Raw genomic sequence first — 25,119 nt, forward strand, 5'->3', positions numbered from 1 at the left:
ACGAAATCCTGATTGCAAACTGTGATAATTTGCATGTTTACCAGTTTGGATTGCAAAATTTTTTCAACTATCAGTCCACTCAATGGGCCTCCCTTAGGGCAGCAATTTATTTGTGCGCAGATACTATGGATGTGCATCTTGATGAAATATCAAATTGGAAACTTATGAAATATTATTCATATTATTCACGTTATTATCAATACTTGTCTCCCATTACACACAAAAGCCCTTGTGTGATATCAAAGAGGATAATGTTTGCAGTCAGCCTGATTGTCGCAACATCTTGCCCTACAATCCAAATGGCAAATACTAATGTCTGCTGAGAATTTATTTTAAGGATTTCTTCACTGCCTTCTTTTTCTTTGTCTTATGTTTATTCTTAGGAAGCCGAAAACATTCACTTTAAACATTACTTGCTTTTCATTAGTTATATGCTAGGTCATTCCACATCTCATGTATAGCACTCTTTTCTTTTATTTCACTGCAGATTAGCACATAAAGTGTCCAACAAAAATTTCAACAGTTCATTGTGTGAGTCTGGATAGGATGGAATTAATTTTCTTCGTAGTATCCCATAAATGCTGTGTTTTGGATTTGTGGACTAAACCAGTGTTGATAACACAGCAGTGCTTTGGCTATTGCTGAGCAATGCTGGCACAGCATCCGGGTGCTCAATTTCCCACTCTGCCCTGCAGCAGAGGTGAGCAAGAAGCTGGGAGGTGACACAGCTGGGACAGCTGACCTCAACTGACCAAGGCATATCCCATACCATACAGAATGATGCTCAGCATAAAAGCTCAGGGAAAGGAGGAGAAAGATGGGATGCTCGTGGTATGGCGTTTGTTTCCCCATGTAATTCTTAGTGCGATGAAGTCCTGCTTTCCAGGAAGTGGCTAAACGCCTGCCTGCCAATGGAAGTAGTGAATAAATTCATTATTTTGCTTGTTGTATGTGCAGCTTTCTTTCACCTATTAAACTGTCTTTATCTTGGCCCATGAGTTTGGCTTTTGCTCTTCTCATTCACTTCCCCCATTCCACTAGTGACGACTGAGAGAACAACTGAGTGGGCGCTTAGTTGCTGGCCAGGGTTAACCATCACATCACAGGTAGCAGAGATTTTTAAATGAGTTTTTACCTCTAAATTTCTAGTTACAGTTTCTGAGAGAAAACATTGTCAAGTTTGATACTGACTACAAAAGCCAGCATTTTTTCAAAGTTTCAGAGTATCTTATCCCATAAGATTAAAGTGACAAACTCATCTTCCACATTTAGAAAAAAGGTTTTAATCTCAATATTTAAGAGTTAGAAGGAAACCCAAACCTCACACTTTTCAAACTAGCCTGGTATTTTGGCATCCACGAGCCACCGCTTTGAATGCTCAGAGTCGCCATTTGCCAGGCTGATATCGCTTTCTTCTCTGAGTTTGCTTAAGCCTTTAAGAGAACAACCCAGTTTGATTTTGGCCTTCAAGAACAGTACTTTGCAGCTCTGCAGAGAGCCTTGTGTGTAAAAGTAGGCTGAGAAATTCCCCGGTGCCACAGGCACGCTCTGGCCATTGAGCTGACACCGCAGATCACGGGCTGCCGATCTCCACCAGGCCCAGACCAGCTCAGGCCTGCCAGAGGACAAAAGCCTTCGGCCATCACCAGATGCTGCGAGAAGGCCGGGGGCAAACCCACCCCCCATTTCTGCCCACTGGGAGGGGCCTGGCTGGGCCCCCGCTGCCCCAGGGGACATACACACAATACCCGTCCAGGGCAAGGGAGGCCGAGGGTACGCAGACAGACAGACAGCCGCACGGACACACACCCGCGTCCCCCCCCGAGGCCGGCTCCCTCGGCGGGGGCAGCCCCCGCCGTCCCCGTGGAAACGGGCGGTGGGCGGGGCTGAGCCGGCCCCGCATCTCTCGTTGCCATGGCAGCCGCTGCTGGCGGCGGAAGCGCCGCGCGCTCTGGCCCCGCCCCGCCCCGCCCGGCCCCGCCCCTCGGCCCCGCCCCTCGGCCGCCGCCACCGCCCTCAGAAGATGGCGGACAGTGGGGCAGGTCCCGCGCAGCAGGAAGGGGAATTGGCTGCGGCGGCCGGCGGCGGCCGGCGGGATCGGCAGCCCCGGAGCGGCGGCCGTCCGCCCAGCGCCCGGGATTTGCAGGTGAGCGGGTGGAGGTGGGTCCCGCTCCCGCTGCGGGGCGGGGCGGGGCCGGGCCGGGCGGGGCGGAGTGCCGCGTCCCTCGGGGGCGCCCCGGCCTTCCCCCGGGCCGCCCTGCGGGGAGCGGCGGGCCGTTCCCCCGCCCCTCTCGCAGCCGGTCCGGGCGGCCCCGTCGTAGCCAGGACCGGGCCTCTGAGCAGAGGCTGTCTTCTTCCTTCTTTCCTTTCTTTTTTTTGTGTTCCTTCTGAGGCTGGGAAGGGAAGGACGCCTCTGAAAGTGGACTACGTGCTTTAGGAAGTGGTGGGTGGTCAGCGCGTGTGGTGGTCAGCTCTCCAGGGAACTGGAAGGACTTCCCTGACACTTCAGTAGCTGGGTCTTAACTGTGCTTATTTTCTAAGTTATTTTGGCGCCATTGTGTTTCCTGATTATTTGGTAGGAGTGTCTTTTCTCTGCATGAAAACATCACTCTCCGCAAATGTAGCGTGAGGCTAAGGACAAGATCTTTTCCCAGGTTTACATGGGGAAAGTTTCAAGAGAGTGTGATCACAAACGTAACTCACATTGGCGTTTAAATGCTTAGTTGCAAACACTTTTAGCAGTATTCCTTTTTTGGGTGTGACTGAAACGCTATGAAGGTTCAAAATATTTTAACAGATTGATTGGAAAACAGGTGAAACTTCTTGTAGCTGAAACTACCTCTGTTTTAATTAATTGTACATAATTCACAGAGAAAGATGGATATAGTTTTCTTTTTTCATGGTTACTGTTTGGAATTTCCATAGGTTCTTGTTGAGATTAACTTTGTTGCCATATGTAACAGTAATAAAGTCTGTGTTAATACTTTTGTTTCATAAGGTCTTTAGTTTGTCAACTAAAGGCAGGCAGGCATTTTGGGTAAATAATTATTGATAAAATCTTGAAAACCAGCTTATGGACTTGTTGTCTATGACTTACCCCATCAGCTTTAAGTATCTGAAGTATCTTTAATTATCTATATTTGCTTGTATCCACAGGTAGAATGGAGGTCTTCAGTGGTCGTCTTGATCTGTCTTGTTACACAGTTTAATTTTCTCAATGAGTATAATTCCTCAGCTCATATTTTTCCTCTGCAGAAAATGCCTCACCATAATATGAGATTAATATCCTGTGTTCATGGCAGTGTGTTTTGAAGGACAGATGATATTTTGTTTTAATGTGTATTCCTTCAAGATAAAACTGTAATGAAATTCTAGCCTAGTACCTGTTCTGGTGCATATGATAAAATGTTAATATCACTTGCCTAGTGTGAACAAAATGATTTGGGGGCAAAATTAAGGATGATTTGACAAACAAAGTAGAGTATTATTCCAGACAAAAGAAAGATTGCTAAAAGTGATGTGTTAGATGTGCCTTGCACAACTTCCTGAAAATGAAATTGCCAGTGATATGGCAGCTTTTGGGGAACCTTTGGGAAATGATTTGCAATGATGTCTTGAATGCAAGTCAGCAAGGCTAACTAGTTCTTAATTCCAGTACGAGCTTATTTGAGTTATGTTTTTTCTATGTAAAATGTTTGTGAAATTTATTATTTGCTTCCCAGTCTTATTACAGGGTTACCTAGCAACGTTATTTCAATTTGTTTACATTCATGAGATGATGCTTAATAAATATGTGTGTGTATACTCTTGTGATTCTGAATCTAATACAGGCTGAATGTAGCTCGTAAGCTAAATGACAGCAGAGTTGCAAGTTCCCAGTCTCAATGGCATTAAGCATCATGTGGTTTCTTTATAAAGCAGAAAGGAAGTTGAATTTAGAGAAGTAGTCGGGGTTTCTCATGTTGATGTTTCTAATTTTCTGGTGATGCACGCATTTTGCATTAGTTTTTGTCTTATTTCTGTACCACATGTAGTTTTAGAGTTACAGACTTCTAAAAAGAGTTCTGTTTCCTGCAGTTGGCCTTGGCAGAGTTATATGAAGATGAAGCTAAAAGGCAGTCATTGTGTCCTGACAAACCAACAACTACAAAGCTCAGTAACACAAAAACGTCACAAAGGTAACATGTGCTTTGCACTTCAGAAATATGTTGCATGGGTACTGTATTAGCTCACAAAACTTTGTCATACTTACTTGATCTCCTCCTTGTATAAAAAGTCATCTATCTACAGCAGTTCATAATCCAGAATTGTGAATCCCTGTAGTAATGCATAGTCTGTGTCTTCTCAGAATGCTTTTTAAATTGTATTTGTGCTATAGCACCTTTGTGCTATATGGTATTCCAAAAACTTTAAACCTATTTCAGATAAGATTAAGGTAAATACTATAAATGAAATGAGATAAAACATGGAAATTTGCTGTATCAGAAAAATACTGTGGTTCTTTGCTTCTTCAAAATTCAGCAAATCAGTAGTTTGTGTGAAACTTGGCAAGTAAACTGCTTTGAGTGTGTTACTTATGTCAGTATCTGATGAGACAAGTATTCATTTGAAAAATTATTAGTAGGTTCATTAATAGGCCTCTGTAGGGTGAGAGAAATAAGATGGATTTCTTAATGAATTTGTCTGATTTTGGCAGGTGGAAGCAAAGACGTGTATCTCTGTAAATCCAACTTTTGCTGGCCTGCAGTGTTTGCAGTTCACATAGCATTTTAAAATTCAATGTAGTTTTCATTTTTTTATAAAGAAATCTTGCTAGTTTTTAATTAATTTTTGTTTAAATTGTTTTAAAGAAGAGAAGTCTTTACATCATTACTGTCAGTGATGCCATAACAAGTCTTGTTTGACTTGTCCTTCAATTGCTGCTGCCAATATGGATCTCTGTTTAAAAGGCAGTTAAGCAAGAAATGATCTGAAGTCACCAGAGCCACGCTTCACGTGCATCTGCAAACGCAGATCTTCAGGAAGAGGGATTTTAGCACAGTATGTGACACTTAGAAAACAATAGCTTTTTTTTTTTTTTTTTTTTTTTTTTGTTTTGGTGAAACCACTTAAGTTGACTAATCAGCTCCATAGAACACAGTTTATAAACAAATAAACAGCTCCATTTACCAATACATATAAGGAAGTTACAACTTCGCACTCCACTGAAGGAAGAGCTGCCATACAGCATCTTAAATACTTCAGTATGATAGCTGCTGGCAAACACCTGCTCTTTGTTGGCACTGATACTGGAATCTGTCTGAGAAAGAAGAGATGACTGCTATTTGCATGGTATCCAAAATGAGATTTTTCTTTTAGATTTTTTCTTTAGTAGATTTCAGTTTGCTCTGAGATGAGCAGTGTATAATTGCAAGGAAACATAGTGCTACTCTTGAAGACATCTACTCGGCTTGCCTTCCACAGTTGCAAGTGTAGAAAAACCCATGGGTAGGGCCCCTCTACACTACCCCCAAGTGTAGGGCCCATGTCTCTGGGCCCTGGAGCAAATGTGACAGCTCTTCTAAGAAACTTAAGACTATTGGCACAAAAATACAAGCCCCACAAAACCTACAATGTGACGAAGAAAATAGAAAAGATTGAAGTGTTTCTAGTGCCCATGACCTATGTCCATAATACATTTTTTTTTCTGAGAATGCAGATCTTTCACTGGGATATAGAATTACGTTTTTTATCAACATTGATACTTAAAAAAAGCAATGGCCTGCTCTGCTACACTTTGATTTCAAAGGTATAGTCATCATACAAATTGCATAAATCTGAACCAGTCATCTGCCTTTAACATGTAGCAGATTCTATGTATGTTCTTATCCCATGGTAGTTGGCTACCTCATACACATCTTGCATTAATGAATTTATCGTCAGGTACTACAAGATAAGAACATGTGTCTGCACAGCTGTTCCTGGCATTTTGCGAGCTAACAACCCTAGCTTGTCCTGTGGTAGCTTAACGATCTGTCCCTATTATAAAACAGAATCTGATGCTGCATTTTAATCATCTTCTTAAAATCTTTACAATGTTGCCATTCAACGTGTTTTTTAAATTGTGTAAAACAGAAGTGAGAACTACTACTTCTTAGTTTTTAGGATCCTCATAGACAGGACTCCATGACATCAAAGCAAGCCAATGTTGACTTCACTAGGCAACTTCTTGACAAAAATAGCTAAAATGTGGAAAGAATTTGAGGTGTAATTAGTTCTGGTAAGCTGGATTCCGAAGCAGCTGTTGACCTTGCATGTTACCAGTGTTATCTGTGAGAAACATTCATGGCTGTGTACTTTGGCCAGAAAAAGTATGGTGAGAATAAAAAACAACAACAACTCGGTAACCTTAGTTTTGCAAAATAAGTAATTTCAGAAGTGAGGTATGAAGTACTTAGTGAAGTGTACGTACCAGTCATCCTCAAATGTTTTCTTTTATTCTTTTGACAGTCTTAAAATTGATTCTCTTAGAAGGTTGAGAAAACCAGAGAGAAGCATGAGCGATGACAAAGAAAACCAAAGGTATTTAAAAAAAAAAAAAAAAAAAATTAACAATTGTGAAAGTAATTGAGGTTTTTTGTGACGTTCACACTTTGCTCCCCACTGTTTTTCAAAATGCATGTGAGCCAAGTCTGTCCTGCAAAGAACTAGTAACTACAGAGATACTATGTGACTTTACAGAGTAGCTGTATCCATATGCTGCTGTAGTAAAACTGTATTGAGCAGAATCTGACTGTAGTCACGTAGGACCAGTATGTGCCTTAACACGACTGTATGGATGTAAAGGTTGTAACTTACACTTGGACTCAAAAGCTTCTTTGCCTTTTCTCAAATATTCTGAATTATTCTGTGTATCTATTACTCAAATATTTGAGCGCTTCCTTTCTTGAATACAAGCTCTGATGAGAATTCTTGTTTTATCTCCTTACCACTATAATTCTTTTAAATCTAGTAATTAAAGATTTTCCATATAGATGGCAATTGGGATAATAAATACATATTTACGTACAAAGGAGAGGTGATACTAAGGGATTGGAAGCTATGTGACATCATAAAAGCAGTATGATTGTACAACACCTTTGTAACCACTGCTGGGATTTGTAGTTTTTGAGTAATTGTAAGATATGGTGGAATCGACAGCATTTTGAAGACATTGGCCTGAGAGAGTTTCACATGGATTAATTGATTTGCCTTGCCCCAAGTGGTTAAGTGAAAAAGTTAAGGAAAGTAGAAAGCACTTATTTTCTTAGTTATTAAAGCTTCTTGTAATCAAAGACAAAACACTCTCAAGCTTGCCAGGTTTTGTGTTTATATATAGATGTTTTTACTGCATCTATTCTATTGGTATTTAGAGATTTATAGCACTTTCCTCAAGATAATTCTAAAGGAATTTCTCCATCTTCATAATCAAGCAGATACAATTTTGAACAGAATTATTGTAGTTTAACCTTTTATTTTCAAGAACTAGAAATGGGGCTATGTTGAAGAAAAAGAGCACAAAGTAGCTTTCACAGCAGTTTCTCCAGATTTTAAAATCCCTTGAAAGATTAAATTTATTAGAAACTTTCCATTCCTGATATTGACAGGAACAGAAGTACACTAGATCTCTAAATTAAACAAATTGTGGCACTGTTCAGGTTTTCCAACGAGAGTTTTACGCTTGTTCTGCCAAGGTGGTGTTAGCTGCAAATCTGTATTCTATCCAGCCCAGGCACAGTCCCATGCGTAGGACACCCCTGAGGAAATCGGTCTTTCTGAGAGCAGGTGACATCCACGTAAGATGAGGTGTGTAAAGCCACAGGACTGCGTTCGCTTAAACATTGGCCCCTAACCTCTGTTCCAGAAGTCTGGGTCTGTTCCAGGAGTCACCTTGGTAGTTTTATTAGTGAAATGTCTTTGGAGTAGTACTGCTTGGATTGCTGGGAAAGTCAGAACCAAGTGGAACGTTTCTGTGATCGGAATGAGAAGGTTTTGTATCAAATTTGGCTCTTAGTTCATTGATTTATTTTTTTTTTTCCTTTTGATGGGAAGAGGAAAATTGTGCTTGTCATTTAAAGCATTGTTGCTCATGAACTATTCTAAAGATTTTATTCAGGTGACTCAGAATATAGAGGATTGCAGATTTCGGGGGCTTCTGATAATCCAAGTAAAATTGTTGCTGAACTCTTCAAGGAAGCAAAGAGCATGGAGCTGTCCCATTAGATGAAGCCTCAAGAGCATCTGGTGATTTCAGTAAAGCTAAGGTAAAAGTTAAAAGATATTTTGATCTGTATTTACATGAGTGTCTCTGAAACTTACCCAACCACATGAAAACGTATACATCTTTTTGTGGTTTGTGAAGACTAGAGGGTTTGGTCAGCACAGTTGTGTATTACCTATGCTTAGATAGCTTGCTCTAGAAAATAAAATGGGGAGCAAGCACACAATTTCAGAGGAAATAATTAGAAGTCAACCTGATCGGGAATGATTTGCTTTATTTTTAATTAGAATTGATTTAAAACCAAATAAACTTTCATAATGGGTTTATGAAAGGCAGGTCTTGCCAATCAAACCTGATCACCTTCTATGACAGGGTTGAGGAGGGAAGGGCTGTGGATGTAGTTTTCCTTGACCTCAGTAAAGCCTTTGATACAGTTTCTAATAGTGTTCTGGTTGAGAAACTGATAACTGCTGGCCTGGATAGGCACACCCTCCTTTGGGTTAAAAACTGGCTGGATGGCCGGGCCCAAAGAGTGGTGGTAAATGGGGCTAAATCCGGCTGGAGGCTGGTCACCAGTGGGGTTCCCCAGGGCTCAGTGCTGGGTCCAGTTCTGTTTAACATCTTTATCAATGACCTGGATGAGGGGATTGAATGTACCCTCAGTAAGTTTGCGACGACACCAAGCTGGGAGGCTGTATCGATCTGCTCGAGGGTAGGGAGGCCCTTCAGAGGGATTTTGAACAGGCCTGGATCGTGGGCTGAGGCCAATGGCATGAGCTTTAATAAGGCCAAGTGCAGGGTCCTCACTTGGGGTATAAAACCCCAAGCATCGCTATAGGGCTCGGGAGGAGTGGCTGGAGAGCTGCCTGGCGGAGAAGGACCTGGGGGTGTTGGTTGACTACCGGCTTGATATGAGCCAGCAGTGTGCCCAGGTGGCCAAAAAGGCCAATGGGATACTGGTGTGTATCAAGAATAGTGTAACCAGCAGGAGCAGGGAAGTGATCCTGCCCCTGTACTCGGCACTGGTGAGGCCGCACCTGGAATATTGTGTCCAGTTTTGGGCCCCTCGATTTAAGAGAGATATTGAGCTCCTGGAGCGAGCCAAGGAAGGGCAACTAAACTGGTCAAGGGGCTGGAAAATAAAACTTATGGGGAGCAGCTGAGGGAGTTGGGGCTGTTTAGCCTGGAGAAGAGGAGGCTGAGGGGAGACCTGATTACAGCCTACAACTACTTGAGAAGGTGATGGGGGGGGAGGTGGGGGAGGGCTCTTTACATTAGTGATGGGTGATAGAACAAGAGGAAATGGGTATAAGCTTAGTCAGGGGAGATTCAGGTTGGATGTTAGGAAGTATTTCTTCTCTGAAAGGGTTGTCAGCCACTGAAAGGCTGCCCAGGGAGGTGGTTGAGTCCCCATCCTGGATGTGTTTAAGAATAGGGTGGATGTATCTACTACCATAGCGATATGGTTTAATGGGGATTAGGGACGGTTGGACTTGATGATCTCTAAGGTCTTTCCAACCTAAGAAATCTATGAAAATCTATGAAATCTATGAACTGCAGTTGCATTGCAATCAAAATCTCTTATCTGTTGAATTACTAATGTTTGAAAAAGTATACAGATTAGAAACTGAAATGCATCACATAAAACCTGCTTAGCCTTGTTATGGTTACAAGGTAGAGTTTTCCACTTAGAAAATACACAGAACAGTGTATTTCCCTGGAAGTGTTCAAGGCCAGACTGGATAAGGCTTTGATCAACCTGGTGTAGTGGAGGGTTTCCCTGCCCATGGCAGGGGGTTGGAACCAGATGATCTTTGAGATCCCTTCCAAGCCTATCTATTCTATGATTCTGTTTGCTTTTTATCACAGAAACAAGCTTGCTGATGCTTTTATTTGCACCTAGGTAAGATTTTTAATAAACTGTTTCAGATATTTATTTCGATAAGCTTTTCTATGTATTTTTTTTTTCCAGTCATTTTCTGGTGGTGGATATAGATTGGGTGACTCATCACAAAAGCACTCTGAATACATATATGGAGAAAATCAAGATGTAAGTAAAATTCTGAATAGCAGGAGGGAGAATCTCCACCAGATGTCTGCTTAATCATCTTTACAGCTTGAAATGCCAATATTACTGTAACTATGTCTATGAGGGAAAACTAATATCTAAATATTATATATGTGTTAAGTAGAAATTGTTAAAGTGAAAATGTCTGCAGAGGACAGATGTTCATTGGATACCCCTAAGGCCACCATTATGGAATTTTCTGACATAAATTACTTTGAAATTCTTAGCAGACATTCTTCTCAGTTACTTTCCTCCAGCTGCTGTTCTGCATTCAGTTAACTATGCTAACGTTTTAATCCTCTTAGGTTAGGAATTGTTTCTTACTGGGCTTGCACAGTAGCCAATCTTAAACTGGAGGGCATGGATGTATTCCAGGAGCAGTGAAGGAGAAGGTTAGAGGCCTTTTGAAAATTGTCTGGCCTTTCTTTTCTCTCACTTTAAAAGCAGGAAATAAAAGAAGGGTGGGGAAAAACCAAGTTCTCTGTACTTTGCCGTTTGTGTGAATAGCTAGAGCAAATGTTAATTTTATCTAGAAACAAAACCAAGAAATGAGAAAGACCAAAGGATATAGTGCAGGCTGGAGGGTGCTATCGTGTCACACCAGGAGCTGCTACCTTCTTGAGTAATCCTTCTACCCTCTAAATAGTAGCCATCTATTCTGAGCCAGAAGCCTGTTGCGGCAGAGTTACCATAAATGGTGGCAGGGATAGTTTTCTAAGGAAAGCCATTTTCTCTGGCTAGGGCAACCTAGTTGCAGGCAGTTGCAGGAAAGAGAAGTGCAGGCTCTGAAAGACTGGCTGGATGTACAGCCATGCAGCAAATAAGGAGGGAAAGAAGGAGGCTGTTTTCCAGGATTCTCAGCATTTGAACTGAATGGAGCTAGCATCAACTTTATTTGAGCTCAGCCTGTAAAAAGTTGAGGAAAGAAGAATTTTCACTGTAACTGATGTATCAGCAGTAATTTGTAATTTTTTGGATTTATTTCTTAATTTGTCATCAAGAAATGTTTACTGTTTTGGACAGTAACTGGAACACTGAAGATCACTGCACAGTCACTGTATCATCTGGTATGTCATGGATAGCGGATTAAGAGATTCTTTTTCCCCAAGCGTAAAACTGGTCTTGAAGCAGATAGTAGTCTGTAACTACGATTTGCTTTTTTTAAAGGATTCTAACACTGATAGTTACAGTGCAGTGTTCTGTTGGTTTGTCGCTCGCATCCTTGTTTGTGATCTGCTACAAAGTCGGTTAGGTATAGATGGAAAATTGTATAACTAGTCTGTATGAGACTGAAATACCTTGTTTTATCTGTCTTCGCTTTTTATTTCACTGGTTTTGCTTCATAGGTTCAAATTTTGCTGAAACTGTGGAGGAATGGCTTCAGTTTAGATGATGGCGAGTTGAGATCCTATTCAGACCCAACAAATGCTCAGTTTCTTGAGTCTGTTAAAAGAGGGTAAGTTAAAATGGCAACTTTTTTGAGGTATGTCTTTGAAGTGAAGAAAAATACTTTCTCCACATGTTTATAATTATTAAAAGCTCCAGGCTTCTCTGCCTGCACCTGTCAAATACATTCTGTATTTGTCGTCAGATGCGTGAGACGTTTAAAAATTTGGAACGCTTTAGTTCCTTCCGGTGGTTTGGCTCTGAATGTTACTTGTTACAGACGGCTTTTAATTTCACGTGTTTTGTTAGTGCATTCTAGGTTTGGACTGTCAGCTCACTGATTTTTTTTTTTTTTTTTTTTCTTCCTTTAGGATGAAATCAATTCATAAAGCAGTCAGGCGTCTATGACTTTTAAAGTTAACATATTAATAGTATCGACTCGTATTGTACTGTGTAAGGTTTCTCTGTAATTTTGTATTGCAGTTCAGAACGTAATTGGGAAACTTCTGTTTTTGTAATTAAGGGAAATTCCTGTGGAACTGCAGCGACTTGTTCATGGTGGCCAGGTTAATTTGGATATGGAAGACCACCAAGAACAGGAATATGTGAAGCCTAGACTACGATTCAAAGCTTTCAGTGGCGAAGGGCAAAAACTTGGAAGGTAAAAATGCTAGGTTTTCTGTTCTGTTTTCATATGCTATTTCAAAAGCTAGATTTAATCAATTAGGAGACTGTTGGAGAAGCTAATCAGATGACAAAAGCAATTAAAATTATTCTGTGCCACAAGTCTCAGCCCTGATTTCAGAGTCACCAGTAATCATGAAAGTTTATATCTTAAATCTTAAAAAAAGTTGTCTTAGTCCCCTGTCAGAACTGCTTATAGATTTGCTGGATGGTTTGTTGTGACTGTGAGATTTCTCTGCCCATTCTTGCATTATAATTTTGCCTATATTTCTTTTTTTCGCTTCTGCCGTGTTTAAAACGGGAGCAAAGGAAGCTGTAAGGTGGTTAGTACAGTACAAACTGTACTGAGAAAATCTCTAGATAGAGGAAGCTCTGCTCTGCTTAGCTGCAGTGCATGTTGTCTTTTACTGCTGGGATCATCACATAAGGAATAAGAGATGCTATTGGAGCAATATGGCTGATGCCTGACTTAATGCGGATGGAAAAGTCTTTTTGTTTGGGAGCGACTCCCATATTTTTTTCTGGAATGAAGCAGCAGAAATACTGTCCTGAAATATGTAACCTTGTAAATGGTCACTCATTATATAAGGCAAGTCTGTTAGCTTTAAGAAGAGAATTAATTTGATAAACTATTTTTTTAAAAAAACTTTGATCCAAAATAAATGAGCAATAAGTTCTATCAAAATCTCTCAAATCTAACTAGGATTTGATTAAAACTTCAACTGATGCTGCAAAAATCTGTAGTAAGACCTGTTTTCTTAAAAGCAAAAAAACAGAGAGTGGACATGTTCCCCTAGATGAAATAATACTGCAAAGTCTGGATTGTGAGAGAGCAGAGGCTAAAGTTTTAACCTCTGATTGGAGCCCCCACTTCCTCCACTTCCAGTGTCATCTCCAGCTATAGTATAAACTTCATGTATGCAGTAAAAAAAAAAAGAAATTCAATGATTTAGAAAATCTTACACCTGATTCTGTTTCTTTTGCTGTCCTCGTGCAAGGGTAGGCTGATGCTGTTAAAACTCTAACGTATGTGTAATTCAATTGAATTACAAAAGTTCATTTCTGTGACTGAATGTTTCAGACTACTTTGTCCAAAAGTGCATAATCGCTGCTCAGCTTAAATCGGTCAGTAAGAGTAAACAGTAACGTGACCTCAACTCTGCCAATCATCAGCTTTTTCACGTAATAGTTATAGGCTTTACAGCATCGTTTTCAGCTGATTTGATATTAGCTGTTGAATTGTAAATACTTCTAGGTTTCTGTTCATGATTGCCTTTATTCATGTAATATGTTTGGTTGCCAAAAAAGGTATTACTGGTGTGCTTCTGCAAGTAATTTAAGTCAATAAATGATCCTTAACTGTTTCAAATCTATATTTCCTTGTTAAAAATGAGGAAAATGTGCTCCGTAAAACTGAGAAAGTGGTAAGCTCTGGTAGGGGTGACATAGGAAACAATTATATATAACTTCTTCACCTGAGCACTTGCTCAGATTATTAAAAAAAATAGTTGGGGAAGAGAGGAGGTTCTGTGTATAGGAAAATGTGCACGCCTTTTGTGTGGCATTTTTGTTTGTTTTGGTAACTTGTGAAGTCTCAGGTATGTAAGCAATGAAAGTAGCAGCCAGCCAAATGATTATCTCCACTCAGATTTATATCTTTGTATCCTAAATGTAAAAAAATTTTATGCTTAATTATGTGGTGGTGTCAATTACCTGATAATATCATTTGTGCTTTAAAAGGGTGGGGGATGCACAGAATCATAAAGCAGTGCTCCTGAAAGCAATTACTAAAGCAGTTTGGGTCAGTTAAGTGCACTACAATGGTGCATAATTATTTTTTAGTATAGTTCAGGAGGCATGATATATAAATCTTACTATTGAAGACTGTAATTTCATACTCTGTAAGCATCAACAAAGATAGTATTGTTTGTACTTGATTACCTATTTGAAATCATGCAAATGTAATGATATGCACAGTTATAAGAAAAATAAATGTGACATTGCAATTACTGACAAGAAATTACAAAAGCATTATTTATGTCTCTGTTAGAAAAGCTATGTTTATGCTTAGTGCAGTAGCTTTGAGAGGATTTTCGTTGCTCATTTGTGCTAGCTGTACGTGGTAGTCATTCAATGAAAAAGACAACTGAAACATTCAGTTCAGGTTTGACTCCGCTAGTAACATCTGGTTTCATTTTTTTCCAATCCTTTAGCCTCACACCTGAAATAGTCAGCACCCTTCCCCAGAGGAGGAGGAGAAATCCATTCTTAATGCACCTGTTCTGATTGATGATTCCATGCCAGCAACTAAAATTCAGATTAGATTAGCAGATGCCGATTAATACAAAGATTTAATCAAACACAGGTAAATTGATTCTGCATCAATGAAGGTAACCGTAACTATTTCAATAAGTTTGTGTTTTGTCATTAAATGAGTATCAGCAAGGCATCAGAAAGGGGAAAATACAGCTCCACTGAAATGCTATAGCTCTGTGTCATTTTCATGACATAGGTTAAAGTAAGATATATGGATAAATTGACTGTCAAAGCAAAATTCTATACTTGAAAACACAAGGTATTTGATAACTGCAAAGTTGCAAACTTTTATGACCAATTATGTCTGTGGTTTGTAAGGACGCAGTACGAGCTGTCACTGTTCTCACGGCGACCGAAATCTGGGCAACCTCGCTATGTAGTCGTCCCAACCCTGGGCCCTTCTTGGGAGGAGCATGTGGCTGACCCAGATGACGCTGTGAAGACGCTTTATTGCAAGATGTGGAGTATAGTCTCAGTTGGAATATAGTCCACACTATGGGCACAGAAATCCTGTGGCTCGTAATCAGGAGCTCCAGCTTACTGCCTTGTTATACTTGAGAGTGTGACTAAACACGACATATAGAATCATAGAATGGTTAGAGTTGGAAGGGACCTCAAAGATCATCTAGTTCCAACCCCCCTGCCATGGGCAGGGAAACCCTCCACTACACCAGGTTGCCCAAAGCGTCATCCAGCCTGGCCTTGAACACTTCCAGGGATGGGGCATCTACAACTTCTGTAGACTGTGATCCACACACAGAAGGGTATATGGACATAACAGGCTCATTTGCAATTCTGGCTTGTAGGCTGGACATAATACTGAGAGCCAGCCTTTGTTTTGTTTTGTTCTGGATGGTCATCTCCCAGGACTTAGCAGCGTGTGAACTTGGTGGGCTTTTTAGATCTGTTAGTAGTTTGCTCATTAGAGCTTGCCATCGGTTTTATTGACATTGTTGGGGCATTGCCACCAATGGTGTTGGCCAACCCCATTTATTGCCTAAGAGGTTGTGTTAGTGCAACGTTCTTCAAAGCTCTGCTTTGCACTGCGTGGCTGAGAGAACTTTGGGCAGAGGGCAGAGATTTGGGCAGTAGTTCTACCTGTGCTTCACAGAAAGTAGGGTTCAAGGCAGCCCTGATCTGAAATCTGCACCTTTGGGTTAGAACACAGCTGAAACTGAGCTTGAATCCTGCCTTGGAGGTGGTCTTAGCATGGACCCAATTCCATGTTAATATTGTTACATGGAGAGTTTGCCTGTTCCCTTTTTTTCTTTGAGCTCAGAATAAGGGCAGAGCCGATATGCAGGTTTTTTTACCTGGCAACATACACAGACCACAATGAGGCAATTTTAGCTGAGATGCCAAGAGGGAGGAAGATACAGCAATAATTTTTCATATTTTATCAGACCTGATAATGTACGCTGATAGTACAGGCCCAGATCCTTCCTTCGTAGCACCCGCTGGAGAAATGATAAACAGCAGGGCTTATTGGGAGCCTCTGTAGCCATGTTGTGTTTTCTTCTGTCTGCATGAAAGGGTAGAAGTGGTAAACTTCCCAGTAACATTTGTAACCAAGGGTGCATTGACAGGAGCTTATTTTAATCGTTATTAACTTTCTCTTGGATGTGGACCTCTTTAGTTATTCTTGCTATATGTGTGATCAAAATCAGCTGTTGAAGTGCATTGCTTGTGTCATAAGCCTTGAAAACTGATAGAAACTTGAAGTCCCTGGTTACTTGGCTACTGTAAATCTGCCTACTTAGTTAAAATAGGTCTTCAAAGTTTATTCTCAGCTTGCTGTTTTAGGGGAGAAACCTCAAATTTCAGTTCATCTCTAAAATCTTACTTATTTTGCATCCATGTCTTATAAGACTAAATTATTTGTTGTACTGTTGATGTGATTGTTTTATGAACTATCATTCAGAAGTTCCATGCCAAGTGAAAGCAGGGGAAACCTCTTGCTATTGAAGTGCATTAATAATTCTCTGCTTTCTCATCACTGTCATCAATCAAAATTTAGCTTTTTTTGGAATTCATTAAATATTTGACAGCTGAAAATTACTTCTATTGTAAGTATCAGTTTGCAATATGCTTCTTTGTTACAAACTTTATTTCTGTTATTTGACAAAAAAAGCAACATTCATTTCAGTTTTTCAGGTTTTGTGTGTGAGAAGCAAAAATTATGGGCTACAACCATTAGTTATCTGGATCAAATGGAAATGCAAAATCTAGCTATTAAATGGTTTAGTTTGGTTTTGTGTTTTCTGATCATCTTGGTGTTCAGAGATTTATGTCAAAATGGAATCATACACGGTTTTTATGTCTATATCCTTTCCACAGGATTAAGGATATTCGAGATTTCATTATCCAGTCCCGTCCAGCATTTGCAACAACTGATTTTGTTCTTGTGACTACCTTTCCAAATAAAGAGCTAACAGATGAAAGCCTGACACTACAAGAAGCAGATATACTTAACACTGTGATTCTTCAGCAATTAAAGTAATCTTACGGTTATTGGTACAATTTAGGGAGTGTGCTGTGTTGTCATACAATATGTTTCCAACAGATGAAAAAAGTGTCTTTTATTCTCCTACTTCCATGGATCAGACTTTTGAGTTTTATGTCTTCCAGCTATAACATATCTAACTTTTGTATTTTAATTTCTCAACATTGTTCAAGCTTTTTTCAGTGTTAAAATTGAGCTTCCTTATGTTAGTAAGTTTCAAACCACATTATGTACTTAATGTGAAATGAGATATGACTTAATTATTGTGAGGGGGGTGGGGGGAAAAGCGTTTTTCTGAAGGAGACAGTATCTTTCATACAGTTGGTAAGATTTGCACTATGGAAATGTTTTATGCTGCATTGACAAACAGCCATTTGAAAACTTAGCCTGTAAGTTATGTTTACCTTCCAAGCTGTATTAATAGTAAGGTGTTCTGTTCAATAGGTTGACAGATAATTAATGTCCTAATATAGTTTTTGTATATTTTGTTTATAGTGTTTCACAGTGCAGTGTAATATTTATATTCTAGTTTTAATGTAATTTTCCATGTATCGTTGCTCATATGAGTGAATCAATTCAGAAGATGCAAACCTCAGCTTGAGGTTGTTTTCATTTATATTCTAGCTGTTCTACTTGTGGTGAAAATAAGTATGAATTTTTTTTTCTTCTTGAAGTTACAGAAATGGGAGAAACTGCTGTCATCTGGAGAAATGCTGTGATTTAGATTTTGTGAGAGTAGGCCTGTGGTCATTTTGAACCTGGATGTGCAGTTGAACCCTGTGCAGCTACATGATTCTTCCCATGAACATGGGGTTACTCAGATAACCCCAAACAAAAACACCCAGGTGCACAAACACAGACCTTATTTATGCTGTCACTTGCATGCACAGAAGAAAACATGTTAATTGGTCGTGTATTTTTGACCTGAATTTTCAGGTCTTTGTATTTGGAATTTTGGCCAAAGGCATTTTGTAATATTCAATGAGGATTTGGTTGTGCAGCTATCATTATAGTTGTTTGGAAGCTGTGTAATTAAACCCCTTAATCTTTGAAATTATATATTTTTTCAAATAAATGGGCTCTACACTGCAGTACGCAGGTAGGAGTCTTATGTTGTGGGCAAACTGGCTGCTGTGCTTTCATAGGATGCAGTTTTATAATATTTGTGGCTTTATCAGACGAGTTGGTCACTCTGAAGGACAGTAAATGGGCTGTATCTCTTGTGCCGATATGTGTTAAAAATGCTGTTTTCACACATTATTTTATTAAAAATATCAATATCATGCTTATTTATTCATTCTAAGCTTATCATTGCTCAGGATAGTTGACTGATGTTACATTTTTACCTCAAAGTAGATATTTGAGTAAATTTTAAACGTGCAATTGTATTTGAAGTATTTTGGTTTGTAGTCTGAATATCTGCATGATTTTAATAATAATTCATTTCACATGTTAAATAATTAAAGTTTTAAGCTAAAAAGACCCTAGGCAACACTTCTTCTTTTCTTCACAATTTTATTCTGTTGAAGTGGTGACTGTGTTGCAGGCCAAATATTTAAGCCTAAAGGGAAAGGACTGGACGCTTACTATGCATATATTTTATATACTATCAGTTGCTCTTGGGCAGTCTGTGGTTTGGGCACATTTTAGTTCAGAATATAGGTGAAGTTACATTGCTTATTACTTCTGAAGACCACTATTAATTAAACACTGACGTATGAAGGACAGTGGTTAACTAAATTGTTTTTTTTTTTCTCTTATTGTACCAAAACCTCAACTGCATACTATCAAACTTCTGTTTCAAATAGCTGGTAAACTTTAGTGTTCGGTAACAACTGACAGTAACTAGGGGTCCCAGTAGTTAAAGTTATTTTGTCAAGCACTAAGAAAAGATATCGATGTTTGTGTTCAAATATTTCACTGCTTCTGAGTACTTTAAAACCTATAGAATCTTCTGTCTCAATTTTATGTCATACCTTTTATTAACATTAAATTCTCACTCTTGTAGCTAACTTCTTGGCATTTTTGTCACAAAACAGTTGAGTACAGACCTATGTGGATATACAGTTAAGACTGGCTACAGGGAGAAGGGAGACTGAAACGAGGGAGAAGGAACTTGGTAAAGGATGATGATCTTTTCCCTCACAGGAAGGTTGCTGAGCTTCTTGACAATTCTTCTTAGCTTCCATGAAATACAGGTAATAATCCTGTCACTTGCTCTTGTAAGCAGCTTAGGAAGGCTCAGGCTTCACCTCCGCTTGTCTTTCCCAGAAATCCTTTACCACACAAGAGCCAAATAATCCAAAACTAACTATGTTCTCTTAAGAAAATATCTCTGGACCTGGATACTTGTGCTATCAAACTTGTTACTTTTTGGGGTTTTCTTTTTTTCAGCAGCACATTCAGATGTTTGTAAACATTCTGCTTTAAACAGACTACTGGGCACACTTGTACAATTAGCAAATATTAACAGCTATCTTCTGCTGTTCTCACTCTTTGGTGAAAATCTGTCCAATACTAAATGAACCAAGGAAGAGCATGCAGGCGCTCAGAAGTGCTATTACTAGCTCCCTGCGTAGCTGCGTGCACCAAGCTAAAGCTCTCGTGATCTTTAGTTGTATTATTCTGTGCAGGGGCAATAGGCTGAGATGCACCTTCCCCTTGCTCGTGCTGATTAAGTCTGATGGGCCTCAGTGTAGGCATGTGCTGTTCTAGGGGCAGATGAGACGATGAGCAGCAAGAGTCTGGAATAATAAATACTGAATTCATGGCACGCCAAAAGTAAGCTCCTGGTGTTTCTTTGGGATGGATATAGTGGGAGTGAGTAGGACTGATACTGTTTAGCTGCTCATCAATTACTTGAAAATAAACTTTGAAAACCCAAAGATTAGTGCAATGGTAAACAGTAGGCAGCAACTATGATGAACGTGTAGTGAACTGTAGCAATCGGATCAATTGCATCCCTAATACAGCCAAATGTCGAGTTATGAATCTGGAACCAACTGTGAAGGACGCTAATAGCCTGGAAAGCACTGGCCCTGGGAAGGAGTTATATGACAGCAGGAAAACAACGCAGCAGAACTATTTTACACCCCTTTGAGGTTTACAGAGTTGACTTTGTGACTGGGAGATGATTTTTACCCGTGTGTTTGTTATTGGTAAGTTTGATACTGTTTATGGTGCTGGTCCTCCGTAAGAACTTTAAAGATGAAGCAAAAAAAAAAAAAAAATCAGTGCAAATGCTGAATTAAATATCTTATCTTTAAAAGAGCTCAAAACAGGGAGCTTACCAGGAAGAAAATGAAGAGATGAGGTGATTTAGAGCAGGTAGTTCTCAGGGCAGGAGGAAAGTAATATGGACTGTGCTTTGTAGAGAAAAGCGTAACAAGAATTAGAAGCTTGTACAAAGCTGGAAGCTCAGTTCAGGTATTTTCAAAGTGAAATTAAAACCCATTTTTCAATAGTTGAACTACTGGAATGAACCAGCCTTGAAAACTTCTCTATCTACTGTTTTCTGTTTAATTCTCATTGTTATGCTGGATTTCTCTAAGATTTGTTTAAATTAAATTAAATTTTTTGGGTTTTGCTACAGAGACAACAAGGTAAAACAAAATGGTTTAGTATTTGGATACCAATTTACTTTGTCTGGTCATATTTAACAATTAATGCTGTATGTTTCAAATTAAAGGCTGGAAATGCCAAGTACCTCACTGTGCATCTTCAGTATTTTTATTACAGACATTCCAAAAAAAGTCTGCTGAACTTTACACAGGTGATTAACAGAACTCAGATTACAGACCAGAAGTCACCTTCTTGCACTTCTTACTTGCAGCTCTCCTCCTTTAGTAATGGTCTCATTCTGTCCGTAATTGAAGAGCTCCATGGCAGCACATCTGAATGTTAAAGGAAGGAAACTAAGTTTAAAAAATGTTTTTCATTTAAGACTAAGAAGTGGGGAGGGTATCCAGTTTTGTCAGTTTACTGGGAGCTGTCTGCTTTTGAGTTAAATATGTGATCTAGAAGCTACATATTTGGGCTCTTTTTCTGGGATATGAGGAGATAGATGTGTTATTCCAAACTACTGTAAAGCAAACTGAGTGAGACTTTCTTAACTGTGGAATTGAAAAAAAAAAAAAAAAAAAAAAAAAAGTTTAGGGAATTATTCTGGAAGAGCTACTACTTTACATTCATAAATCCACCTCAGTCCAAATTAATTTGGTGAGATCTTAGACCATTTAAATACTAATGAGCAAGTAATCTCCAATGGAAACCCAGGAGTCATTTCTCCTGTATGATATTTTTTTCTGAAATTTGAATAGAAGGAATGAATTACACGGGGCTATGAAGCTGGTATTTATTTCATGGAATTCTTAGTGTCTTACTAGATGCTGATACTAAAAATTTTGATTGTCTATTTTAGCAAAAAAAATAGAATTCATAGTGTTTACTAGCTCTATCGTAAAAATTACCAAATAATTGCACTTTGAGGAGAAAATACATTTTCTGATTTCTGAATTAAAATTAAATTTTAATTAACTTTTTCTTGTTAATAGCTATCTACAGTGTTTTGGACCAATGAAAGCTTTAGAACTTCAGTGCCTGCATATTGCAAACCCTCCCAAATGTTCCATTTGAGTGAACAGAATTCAATTCTGTTTATCTTGCAGTTGTTCCTAATCAAGTTAAATGAAATCATCATTAATCAGATGTTCACAATGTAAATGTGCTTACAGTCTTTTGTGCTGATTTAGTTAATGCATTTTGAATTAGATTTTACAAATAAAAATCTCTGCCTGAATTTGAAAATGTAAATGCTGATATTTTGGGAAAGTTTTCAATTAATAGAGAAAAACTTAAGGTATTTGTTCTACTTGCATTTGAATTGTCCCCATCCCCAGATGTGTTTAAGAATAGGGTGGATGATTTACTTAGGGATATGGTTTAATGGGGATTAGGGATGGTTGGACTCGATCTCTAAGGTCTTTTCCAACCTAGAAATCTATGAATCTATGAGTGATTCTTCTCTTAGCAAGCTGGTTCTTGTTAAAAGAAATTAAGAAACCTTTAACTGAGAAGACTTTTGCTCTAATGCAGAATTGTGCTACCGTGTTTGTCCATAAATGAGTACCTTGATAACATGTGAATACTTGTTTCTACTTTAGTTGTGACCTTTTTTTAGTTCTTTTGGTTTTGGTTCTCTTGATTTGAATATGTCGTGTATGCTTTCAACTCTTTTAACTATAAAACTATATTCCTGCATGTTTTTCTTAATGCAGTGCAACTTCCCATCGCAGTCACTAAATCCTATAGTCTGAAAGGCATCACTGAAAGCAGAAGAGGGAGCATAAGTGTGTATAGGCAGATGGTTATGTTAAAATGTTTTTCACTAAATTATTTACTTCTGTTCTTATAGTCCAATAACTCTTTTGGTTTTCTAAGGAGTCTTCCTGAATGCTGTTTTTCCTGGAAACAGATACAGCTCTTAGATGCAGTTGGAATTGCTTGGTAACCTTGATCACCACTTAAAATATCATGAGCCAGGATTTGATTTGTGTGAGAGGAGTGAATGCTTCATCTGGAGAGATCAGACAGTTAGACTTTAAAAGGATCTGCTCAGAGGGAAAAAGTGAACCTGAATCCTATCTTAAATTCCAGCTCTGGCAAAGTTCAGATGTACCACTGTACTGCAAGCTGGTTTTAAGATAGAGGCGAACAATCCACCTTGGTAGAATCAAGAATAAAACTCAAAGGCCTGGAAACATTCTAGGTTTCAGCTAGACTTAACAGATAGGTCTGACATCAGTCCACAACCCTTAATGGCAGACTAAGCCCTCTTAATAGGAATATGCCTAAGGGAGATGCCCTGGATGTTTCTGTCTTGCCCGTTGTACGTTAACCATGCCTGTTGTATGGACAAGGGAAAATCAGAAATGAGGATTCATTGCAATGTGATGATTTAAGGAGTTGAGTTAGCAGAGTCATTTTTAGTTGCTGACAAAACGGTTTAATTTCAAAGGGTTTTTTTTTTTTTGAAAATGTGCAATTCAGCTTCCAGGTTCTGTCTGGGTCTCTGTGGATCCATACTTTCCCCTGCTCTAAAGCAATACTTAAACAAACGGAGCTAAATAAACAGAAGAGGAGATGGGACAGATGTGGATGTGTCAGTCTGGCAAACCTGGTGGCAATCTGGGCCTAGAAGGCAAAACATCTATGTTCAGCGCAGCTAGGCAGGAGAGGATACTTGTTTAGTGGGGACCTGTAACACATCCCAGATGAAATAGTCACTGTTCTGAGAAAAGCTGTTAGCTAGATCAAAGCTGGTACTCCATCTACTAAGCTTCTGACACCTGCTTTCCTTCATTCCTGACTATCTACTAGTTATTGTCTCTGCTGGTTGTTCCTCTTCAGCAGAAATGGTGCCTGCAGTATGTCAGTTCTTAACAGACAATTGTAGTGGTTTGCAAGAGTGTTAAAAAGCCAGATCTGAAGTCTTCCCCTTTCTCTCAATACCTTTCTTCATCCAGTTTCTTCTGCATAAGAACCCAAGATACACTAAATTAACGTTTAACCTGGGTGTATTAAGCAAGTTTGGATTGTCTTATATTCTCACCGTGTCACTTATAAATATTGCACTTGCCCCACTTCTGTTTAATTGGTTTAAAACGTGCCCCAAACAAAACAAATTATACAATCAAAATTTTGGTGTCTTCCCTGCATCCTTTCAGGTAAGCTTACAGTGCTGAGAGATAAGTTCTGCCAAGGGCTCCAGCCCTGTGGAGTTCTCCTGAGGGTACCTCTCCTTCAAGTCCACGCTTTGCTATGGCAAGAATTTTTTATTAGTATTATTTTTTGCATTGGGTTTATTTTTGCTAATGAAGTTTAGTTAGTCACAGTGTAGTCCAGGCTGCACAGAGTTCTCTGATGTTTTGATGTTTCACATTTAAATCTAGCAATTATTGACAACACACCTCCCCCCCCCGCCCCCCTCCTCCCCCCAAGGACTCTTAATAATGTAGAGTTTTACTTGGATAATGTTTTTGGTGTTCCTGTTCTTGCAGAGCTCAGCTTTTGGAGTACAGTTCTTCTGGTTTTTATGGGTTATTGTAGTATCTCATGGCCCAAATTAAGAAATAAGCTTAGGTTGCACATGTGATAAAGATGTGGAGTAGGTCATGATGTCAGCAAATAAATGTGAAAAAAAATCTAGAACATTGAAAGGATTTTGGAAGAACTTTGATTCTCCGTGTTTTCTCCTCTAACCTGCACTGACCTCTTCCAGTTTTTACTTGTTTGCTCAGCTAATAATTCTCTCGTGTACAGAAAGTCACTTTGAGTTTTGTATCAGAGTCTTGAGCCTGATGCTTAATACCTGTCCTCCTAAGCAACTCCCTGGAGACTATTGGCCTGTGTGTAGGCACATGTGAGAATAGAATTATAGGATGGTTTGAGTTGGAGGGGTCCTCAAAGATCATCTGGTTCCAATTCCCCTGCCATGGGCAGGGACACCTTCTGCTAGATCAACTTGCTCAAAGCCTCATCCAACCTTGAACACCTCCAGGGATGGGGCATCCACCAGCTTCTCTGGGCAGCCCGTTCCAGTGCCTCACCACCCTCATTGTAAAAAATTTCTTCCTTATATCAGATAGAAATCTCCTCTCTTTCAGTTTAAATCCCTTGCCCCTTGTCCTATCATTACATGTTCTTGTAAAAAGTCCCTCTCCAGCTTTCTTGCAGGCCCCTTTTAGGTACTGGAAGGCTGCTATAAGATCTCCCCAGAATAATTAATTAATTGATAATTAAGTTTAGGTTTTAATACTCAAATCCTAAGCTTTTTGTTGCTGGTGCTGTGTCTCTCAGTGTATCTGCAATTCCTAAAATAGTGGCTGCCTAGTTCTAGTTGCAATCTTCAGACTCTACTGCAGT

The 25,119-nt window shown here is 39.3% G+C and overlaps 1 protein-coding gene across 1 annotated transcript; it reads left to right on the top strand.

The window, feature by feature from the left end:
* The first annotated feature begins 2,023 nt into the window (after positions 1-2,023).
* UBXN2B (UBX domain protein 2B) lies at positions 2,024-18,465 on the top strand. The gene is given in 12 exon segments (XM_086608663.1): positions 2,024-2,146; positions 4,078-4,178; positions 6,490-6,561; positions 8,124-8,212; positions 8,215-8,282; positions 10,212-10,289; positions 11,654-11,763; positions 12,217-12,354; positions 14,591-14,613; positions 14,616-14,708; positions 14,711-14,738; positions 17,025-18,465. Coding segments are annotated over 12 exon segments (1,092 nt in total). The 3' UTR covers positions 17,194-18,465.
* Positions 18,466-25,119: the final 6,654 nt, after the last annotated feature.

Source organism: Tauraco erythrolophus, chromosome 3 (genome assembly GCF_009769465.1).
Source record: "Tauraco erythrolophus isolate bTauEry1 chromosome 3, bTauEry1.pri, whole genome shotgun sequence".
In the NCBI taxonomy this organism is placed as follows: domain Eukaryota; kingdom Metazoa; phylum Chordata; class Aves; order Musophagiformes; family Musophagidae; genus Tauraco; species Tauraco erythrolophus.